The following is a 9244-nucleotide window of genomic DNA, read 5'->3' on the forward strand; positions in this document are numbered from 1 at the left end:
TTTTTGAAAATTAAGTACTCGTATATTAGTTTGAAATTGCATTCTGATTGGTTAGTTATAAAATGGAAATGAAACTACTGAGGGAATTTAAGCATATGTTTATTAATACCTTAAAACCTGATATGTTTATTAATGAAATGTTATACTCTCTGGCTAACTGCCTTAAGTAAAAACAATTTAATTACAGACCACAATAGTTGAACTGAAGTCTTGGACTGCAGATTATACAGACGACAGGCTACTTACTGTGCATGAAATCGTCCGCATGTGCCAAGTCCATTTCGTGTATCTCCACTTCTCCTCCATGATGAAAGTCCGCCATATGGTGGGAAGCATGCGAGACGTGCAGAGCGTGATTTGCAGGAATATGATGATGATGATGATGATCATAACGGCTATCGTAGCCCTTTTTTGCACCCTTCTTTACCATTTTCATACTATAGTCAAATTAACATGAAGACAATACAAGCGGAGTGATTATTCGTTATCTTCATCTCAAGTCGCTGCGTGGCATTACAATGCAATATAGAGATCTGCTAAGGACAGAAATGCAGTCATGGCGTACGCTTTAGCACCGAAGCTATAGAGTGACAGAGCTCCCGAGGTTCGTTCTGTCAAAATATAGAAATCGTAGAGTAGGACATAGTGAATCTTAAAATGCGCACAAAAACGAGGGCGCGCGTGTGAACTGCAATTCTCGCCTTAGCATTTAGCATCCAGATAACGTATAAGGCTGTCGACGCGCCTTGGATTTGGAATTCTCCTCTTTTCCTAACAGAGTGGATTGTAATCTTTATTAAGCTTGTAGTTAAGCTTTGCCACGAAAGAAGCAATATTGGTTAAGGCCTTGAGCCAATCTTTAGCTAAGTCTAATTATTCCTTGAAATTTCATGTAGAGAACCTAACAATCAGTAATGTTAGTTCTACGCGAGGCAGTTCGGCAGCATCCAAAACCTTTGGTATCAGTACACTCGTAGCGGCCTTTACGTAACTCACCTCAAATATTAAGACGCCACTGCGAAGATTTCTTTTTGCTCGGTTTTTCATTGTAATATTAATTTAATACTTCAAGCTTGTTTGTGCTCGTGTTTGTTTTTAATAAAAATACTTTTTACACTTCACGGAATCCTGGATTTATTCGTGTACTTATATGCGGAGAGGCTCTTTAAAAGTTTCTATTATACTTTAATTGTCCACTGCGTGTAAGCAGGGGTATACAGATATATATCATTTATAGCTACGGAAGCCATCAGCGACTCCGGAGATATTGTTAAGGGTACTGCACATCAAGGGTATAGCACAAGCCCATTCGTTCCTGGCTGGTACTTGTTCTATGCTACTTCGATCAATGCATTGTTAGGGACATAATTTTTTTGCTTAAAGCTGATGTTTCTGAAAATAGGCCCAATCTAGTGGGCTAATGAAATTGAAACAGTCCAGTAAAATGCTGCAGTTATGGCCTGAACTGAGAGCCACATTCTTAAGACTAGCCACTATCTAATCTAGCTTTTAACTCTCGCGTAATTATAGTCGCTTTCATGCGCTCAAATGGATCTTTCACTTTTCGAAATATGTGATTGTTGATTTCTTCAGAACTGCAATAACGGAATCAGGTATTAAAGGATAAACGGGTGGCTATCTCACATTGATTAGATTTATCGCTTGTTCCCATATTGGCTGATAGGACGTGGCTAGGCCTTATAATCCTCGTTAAGTTTTTAATAAAAACTTTACATAATAATTGAACTTGAAGTGGGGACAACAAAGATATGTAACAAAGAAAACCAGTTTTCGTGTAACAGAGTGCATATACAAAAAGGTGACTCAAAAGGGCCATTACATAACGTATCAAATATAGTTTGTTTACGAAACTGGCAATACTTACATTTTTTTTTTTTAAATAACGGTAAAATAGGTAGGTATCACACTGCCCAAAACATTATTCATTGTAACCACTGCATCATATAATAAGGCCGCCATAATTGTTGATAGCAGTTCAAGTTATTCTTCCTGTTTTTACTAATTGTCCGTGATCCATAATAATAGTCCATAGATAAACGTACTCATCTTAAAGCGCGGATCGGTCTATTAAAATATCGTTCCCGACAATCTGGGCAGACGCGAATATTCATCTTAGCAACATATCGGCAAATGTTGATACTGGCTCACCACGATATCGAATATAGATCAACGAACACCATTATCACAAACCTCTTCAACGATTTTTTCTTCAGAAGAAACCCATCGATATTATCAGCTACGAGTGTTACAGTCAATGCACCGATTGCGATAACAGGTAGCGCCCTCATGGTGGGCCTTCAACAAATTGTTCCTAGAATAAATGTTAACGTTTCTCACAAGTTCTCGTAGAGTTGGAGCGCACAAAGGATCTATCTAGAGTTGTCCTTTGGACAGGTACATTGTACGGATAGTAATCATGGGATGTATACGCTACGCTGCATGGCTAGACTGATCTAATATTGAATTGGCTGTATCGGTTTATCTAGTTATCCCAATCCCGGCGGAACGCTTGTAGCAAAATTAACATATTCGATTTCAACAAGATCCGCGTCGTCTAGTCAGTTGGCGCTGCACGCGAAACCCAGGAGAGGGCTTGTTACCGATACAAATATAGGACGCTTTACACCGCTCCGTTATGAAGCTCAAAATGAAGCTATTGCGGTGAGCTAGCTGTCACTAGAAATCATTAGCGGATGGCAGGGAGACGGGGCATCAGCGGCAGATGAACGAATACGACAGAATGGCAAGGAAAGAAGATGGCTGCTGCAGTATTTCACTGGTTTGAGCACCCGCTGATTCATGCCCGACAGATGACTCTTACGCTATTGACAGTAAGCGACGAAATATTTGAGACGCTTTAAATTGACGGATCTGTGCATATGCATACCGTTCTGTGTGGTAAACGTCTATTGCAATAGCTGGAGAGGTGATTGAAGTCAACATGAGGAAAAACTATATCTGCGTTATTAGCTAGCTGTGAAGTGTTTCAGCTGTCGCTGATTTTGGTAAGCTGTTCCTCGTTGGGGATGGGAAACTAGTTTCGAAGTACGCTATGTTCATTGCCAATTTGAGCTACTATTATTTGAATAAACCATGATCATTTGCTGGCAAAAGCGCTGATGTTCGAGACAAATCAATCATGCGTAGAAATAAAGATTCAAGACAGCTTCGGTCTTATGGAAGATTTTCTTCGCAGCTAATTGATTGGGCTAGAGGTGAAAGATTGTTTATTACGCATCGTTAATTTTGCCTAAGCGGTAGAAATTTTAGGTACCACAGTTGACTGCTTTCCTGTTATTTATATTATTTCGTGTGTTAGTTAGCTAGTTGCGACCTTATCGATACCTATTGACAGACACCGAAACAAGCTTTTGCTCTTTTTAAATAACTAAATGTTCAATTTATGCAATTGTCAAATCTGAAATGTTTAACTGTGGAAACGCAAAGTGTATCTGTCTTGTGTGGACGCATGCAGATCACCGCGTCCCCATCCCTAAGAGACGATGTAATCGGCAGCCGCAGGTAACACGTTAGAACTTTCAATCAGGTAAGTTCTTAGCTCGGAAACTAAAGCGCCATGTGTCAATTAAATACACATATATCGTCGATTCCATTGTTACTATGGGTAAGAATAATTATCTCAAGTTTAGTTACGAATCCACGAAGAATTCGAATAGAATTGGACAGGTGTCGCCCGTTTGTTTCGTTCGGCTTCGTAAGAATACTACTACAGTTACAGCAGATTCCTTTAGCGAGGACGTTGCTAGTTTCACTTAAAAAAAAAACACACAATTTAATTCCATTAGGTGAATCAGTAGCGCTCTTATGGGACAAGATCAGCTCCAATCTTCTCTTCTTCTTCTTCTTCTTCTCCTTGAGCTTTAAAGTAATAATAATGTCTGTGCCAGATCTCTGTAGTGGCCCTCACAGCAGGACACCTCCCAGAGTAACTCAACTAGGTGTCGTAATGAGCTGAAATATCTATCTTATCGATTGTAAAGTAGTATTTTATCGACCACTACTGGGTGATTACTTGCGTTTCAACATGATTTGACACTTCCGTTATGGGCATAAAGGTGACGTCTTTTTCGCCCAAATATTTCTGTTGTTTAGGTTTCAACTAAAGCGTAATAGCTTTTCATTAGAACAACTGGAAGGTGACTGTACATGTACGTAATCTTTGAGTTTTCGGCTGATGAACAATAATCGTACTATTTTAGCTTAGACAGCACAAGAGCTAGCAATAACCAGGTGGCGGGCCAGTTGAAAGGCACAACTACTGAGGCAGGTATGGTAACTGAAAAACGGCCATGCGGTATCTAAATCAGGACTACACGATTGAATAATTATTAAGTCGAAGGAATGACTGAAATAATCAACTCGGATAGGTGAAACATGGCCTTGGCGAGCCCGGTAGCTTTAGAGGTGTCCTGATAAAACATATGGCCCTCATTTTTAGGATAACTCTCCTGCAACAATTCATTGCAAGACTATGTTTTTCTGTTGAATCGCACAGGCAGTTTACTCACACGATGCTAAGATTTTTAAGGAATTCTCATAGCTATGTAGGCATAGCATTGAGAAGCAAGTTAAGGTTCCAACTGTGTACGGTTTAAAGTATGATTTACGTCGACGCGAATTTCTCTACCCTGTATGCGCGTATCGCAAGGGTTATTGAGATTTTGTCAAGCGTCGTATGAGCCTTTTCAGGATATTGCTTAATTTGTATAGGAATCGTCACAGATCTGATCTGAGGATCTGCACACTGAAAACAGGTCATACGTCCTTCTATTAATCTGCTTACTGCGGCGCGTATATCGCATAACAACAGATTTTTTTTCTAGTTTATCGACGTTGTAATGTAGCTCGTGCGTTACGATCCTACTTCGAAGTTGATTTTTATGTGGGGCACAGTATAAGGAAATCGAGGTTCTATTTGGACTGGAAATAGAAATTATGCTATGCGTTATTTAAATCTCGGGGTGGTGCTTTAGACGGCCAAACTTGCTTCAAAGACTATTACTTCAACTTAATTAATTAAAAGTCAGATATTGACATGGCATTCATTAGTCTTCCTTCTTAGACCGCGTTATTCTAAAGAGCATTACGCTGAAACGCAGTTATAGAAAAGTTCCCTTTAAGCGGAAATGCTTTTTTTTTTTGGAAAAAAAGGGAATGATGATAGCTCACACGAGCTTCTAACAATTATAATTAAATTGATTAGAACAGAATGCGAACCCGCGAGCTCCTTGGAATTTTTTTCATCACAAAGTAAGCCTGATTGCTATTACATTTTCCTCCTATGTAAGGTACTTTTAAGGCATTCTAAGTATAGAATTAAAGGTACTATGTGCACTTTTATAACAAGTGAGCATGATCATATTTGCTTAAGATGGCTTATATATATAACGGTGGCACTCGCAACAGAAGGGACGGACCTACAAGCTACCCATCGAAATCACTGCTCCTCTCTGCCAGTCGGGTCAAGATAGACAATCCGGCCAAGACAGTTGCAAGCTATCAGATCTCAGCATACACAGTCTAATAAATCGAGCCAAAGTGTACACATGCTGATAGGCCAGAGTCGTGAGGATAATGGGCAAGTGAAATAAACGAGGAATCCTCCGGTATGACAGTCCAATGGCTCAAATGGTTAGGAACAGGAGTACAGCATCAGCATCAGAGGACAGCAAACAATTAATGAAATCCAACTGTCAATAGTACTGAATAGAGAAAACCAGACACCAGCAATTCGTATTTATCCCGAACCCGACGAACACTTCGAGTTCATGACGAATGAACGTTGTAAAATGCTATACACCTCGCGTATAGGATGAGCAATTACCTTTCATGGGAACATGCACCCGAGCTAGAACTACGGGAATGCGGAGATGCGTGGGAGATAATTAACAAACGGACAATATTATTGGTAATTGACCGTGGTGCCAAATCTACAATCACATAAATGGAACAAATACGATCGGGAGCATCCCTGCGGCAGTTTGCGAAAAGGTTACAAGCATGCTCGACCGAACGATCATTCCAAAGCTGTACGGCTAATACCTCCAAAAGAAGCACCAGTATCCCTGTAACGGACCTCAAAAACAACATCAGAAAGACGACCATTGAGAATCTAGACCTATTTGATTGACACTGCTAACATAAACGGTAGGCTCCGCTGGCGCACGCGACACGAGCTAATTCAGAAGCTAGAAACGATTCACCGAATCACGCTTCGTACAATTCAGGAGGCAAACAACAACTGCAATCGTTCGGTTCCGGTATATTTATACTAAGTCTACGTGACGATAACGGCCCTCCGGGCTGTAAAATGGCCAAGGCTCTTTAAGTGACCAAAGTAATCATTCGCTCAATTCATTGATAAAAATTGACCCGATCAGTGTGGTCAAAGGAAAGTTCATCCTATGGAAGAGTGACTAACGACCGCCCTAAAATCAATCGAGATACGATTCTACTCACAATCCAAAATACGAAGAGAAGGCGTAAACGACAGGAAGATAACGCTATCGAAGTGACAACCCATTATATAATTAACGCGAAGATTAAAGGTCTTAGAACACGAAAACGTCGACTTTGTAAATGACAACGAAGATCGCATCCCGTGTTATCGATTGATCTGACCAAATCATCGTGCGTCTCCTTAAGCACTAACTAACGAACTTGAACGTATACTCGTTAACCCATGCAAGATAGACATTCGATTATTAGAGAGAAATTTATACTTCATTAAAAATCGCAATGCAAACAATGCTAAATAAACACTATTCTAAATAGCTTTAAACACAAACGATTAACTAATGAAAAAAGTCTACGGCCTGATAGCGGCTTTAAATTTCAAAAGGTCGCAGTTCGCCGGGTACTCGCGTACGTGGAGAGGGAATTATTTACATGTACGCTTCACAAAGCAAGATTAAATGGAGTAGTCTAGAAAAACCGTGGTCTAACCGAGTTCACAAGTGCCGTACTCAGAGATACCAACGAGCCAAGTAGTTCTATGGTAAAATCGTACAATGTATTAGACCTCTCATGACTATGACTACCGTCAGCTTATCTATGGACTAGACTTCATTCGAAATGATCTACGGCTACCCTGGATACTGGAAAAGCAGAAGACGGTACGGTCAAGAGATGTCAGCTTCGAGCAAGACCCACTAATACTTATGCATCAGACACAATCTTCAACAATCACAAATGAGAAATTATATGTAGTCTAACTGGCCACAAATTTTAACACAGGGGAGAGGTTTAGTCCGACTCTAAAGAGAAGAACACTACTAATAAAGAAGACAAAATTTCAGATTAACACGACGCGGAGAAGACGGGATCGAAGCTAGATAGACAGCTTAGTGATAGATTCAGACTAAATAAATCGGTTCCCTTCGAATTCTAAGTGAACATCCTACTAGCGTAAAAAAGCACTAACGTCAAATGAAAGGACCCGCAATGAACACAGAAATGTAGTCATTTAAAAACAGTGAAGTCAGGACTCTAGCCGAACTAAATCCGTTAAGATCAGGATATTACGATGGGAAATAGAAGCGAACAGAACCGTCATGTGCTACAAAGCCAGATGCGTGACACGAGGCTTCAGTCAGCTCACCGAAAAAGGCTTCTTCCCACATAATGTATATGTGGTGGCATCTAGATTTAAGACGATACGCCATTTTTGCCATAAGCCGGAAACTTAGACAAGCACCAATAGACAAACTGACGTAAGAGATTCTTACTTGAGCAGTCCGATTTCACGTAGACCAGAAGGATAATACGACAGCAGTGATCGATACTGCAGATCAAATAGGCCGTCTAGGGTCTCCATCAGTCTGGAAGAAATTCAAAGGAGCATTGACACATGCTGGCCTGCAACAAAACCCAAAATATATCAGCTTCTACTTTCTGCACTAGAATGGACTAACAGTACCTTGTAGTTTAGTCGATGACATGCTGATTGCAAGCGATCAACATGAGGCAATCAATAAAGCGATAAATACTGCGAAAAAGCACTTTGAAGTAACGGGCAGCCATAATCCTACTTCCTGGCTATGAATGTTGCAATCCATGAAAACCAGGATATCGTCCTATGTCAGGAAAAATAGATTAGAAAAATGCTAGAACGTTTCGAAATCTCTGAGTGCAGACCAGCAGACCTACAGTTGCGGGCAATGGCAATGAGAAAAGGAAAGCTGATCCAGATTTACTCCACTGATAGCCACTCGGTAGTTTATAGTAGTCCGCCGTGTTTAGATCTGGCATAATTTCATAGCCGAATTTTTGCCTCGATATTTAGACAAATGCACCGAATATCATTTCGGATTATAAATGCAAGTACTCAGCTATTTCCAGAGCACTAAAAATTACGGTCTAATTATTAAAAGAAAAAAGGGCGCTATCACTCCGAGGATACAGCGACGCTGATTTCGGAATGAACATCGTAACGAGACAGAGCGTTACCGGTAAAATAATCACCAGAACGTTGTGAGGTAAAGCTAAAATTTAGAAAGGACAGTTTCATCAAGTACCTGTGGGTCGGAACTCAAAGTGGCTTGACAGTGTTCGAAGTCCTTGATATGGGCACGCCGACTATTGCTGGAATTAGGACACGATCGGTTGCTTCGGCCGCCTACATAGACAGCCAGCTCATGCAAGCCTAGATAGCTTCTCCGACGTACCAAACACCTAAACACACGCCTGTACGGCAGAAAGGAGTTATTCAACGACAACCAATTAAAGATCGAAGTCATAAGCTTATCAAAAAGGCAAACACCTGCCCTCAGAACGACAAAGAAGCCTGAGATTATCCACAATAGAGTTGCTCCCGAGACAATCGCAAGAATTAAAAGATTAGGAGGACAATGAGACGCGCACGGTTCAGTGATGCACTGCCCCGATAAAACGGACGAGGGGACACCCAACGCGCGTAGAAGTACTTACCAGGTACTCCTGGTGCGTGCAACGTGACAACCGAGCCGGTTTATTTTAATTGTCGTCACTGCAGAAATCACTGCGAATTTTAAAGGAAAGCATATACGATAACGCACGTTCGGTGCAACCCGTTTCTGGACATATGCTATGGTACTCAGCGTGAGCGCAAGCAAAAAATATTTCCAGTGACCGTGTGCTTGTCCTTAAACAGCGCGCCCTCAAGCTGTCCAAAAAATTTACAAGGAGCACATTTATCCCAATCCAAAGCTGGACGAAAGGCCAT

At 40.8% G+C, this 9244-nt stretch overlaps 1 protein-coding gene across 5 annotated transcripts in view; it reads right to left on the reverse strand.

Annotated features, from left to right (window-relative positions):
* LOC111264816 (uncharacterized) overlaps positions 1-2534 on the reverse strand; it is a 6704-nt gene extending 4170 nt beyond the window's left edge. For 3 of the 5 annotated variants that reach the window (XR_002683098.2, XR_002683097.2, XM_022840995.2), the window contains exons 1-2: positions 2212-2534; positions 247-437 (exon numbers count right to left, since the gene is read on the reverse strand). Coding sequence is in view for 3 of the 5 variants with exons in the window: in XM_022840995.2 (XP_022696730.1) it covers positions 247-437; positions 2212-2309 (289 nt within the window). In the remaining 2 variants the exon portion in view is untranslated. The other 2 variants (XM_022840996.2, XM_022840997.2) reach the window with 2 other exon arrangements.
* Between the last annotated feature and the right edge of the window lie 6710 nt (positions 2535-9244).

Source organism: Varroa jacobsoni, unplaced genomic scaffold, assembly GCF_002532875.2.
Source record: "Varroa jacobsoni isolate VJ856 unplaced genomic scaffold, vjacob_1.0 scaffold_901, whole genome shotgun sequence".
NCBI classification, from domain to species: Eukaryota; Metazoa; Arthropoda; class Arachnida; order Mesostigmata; family Varroidae; genus Varroa; species Varroa jacobsoni.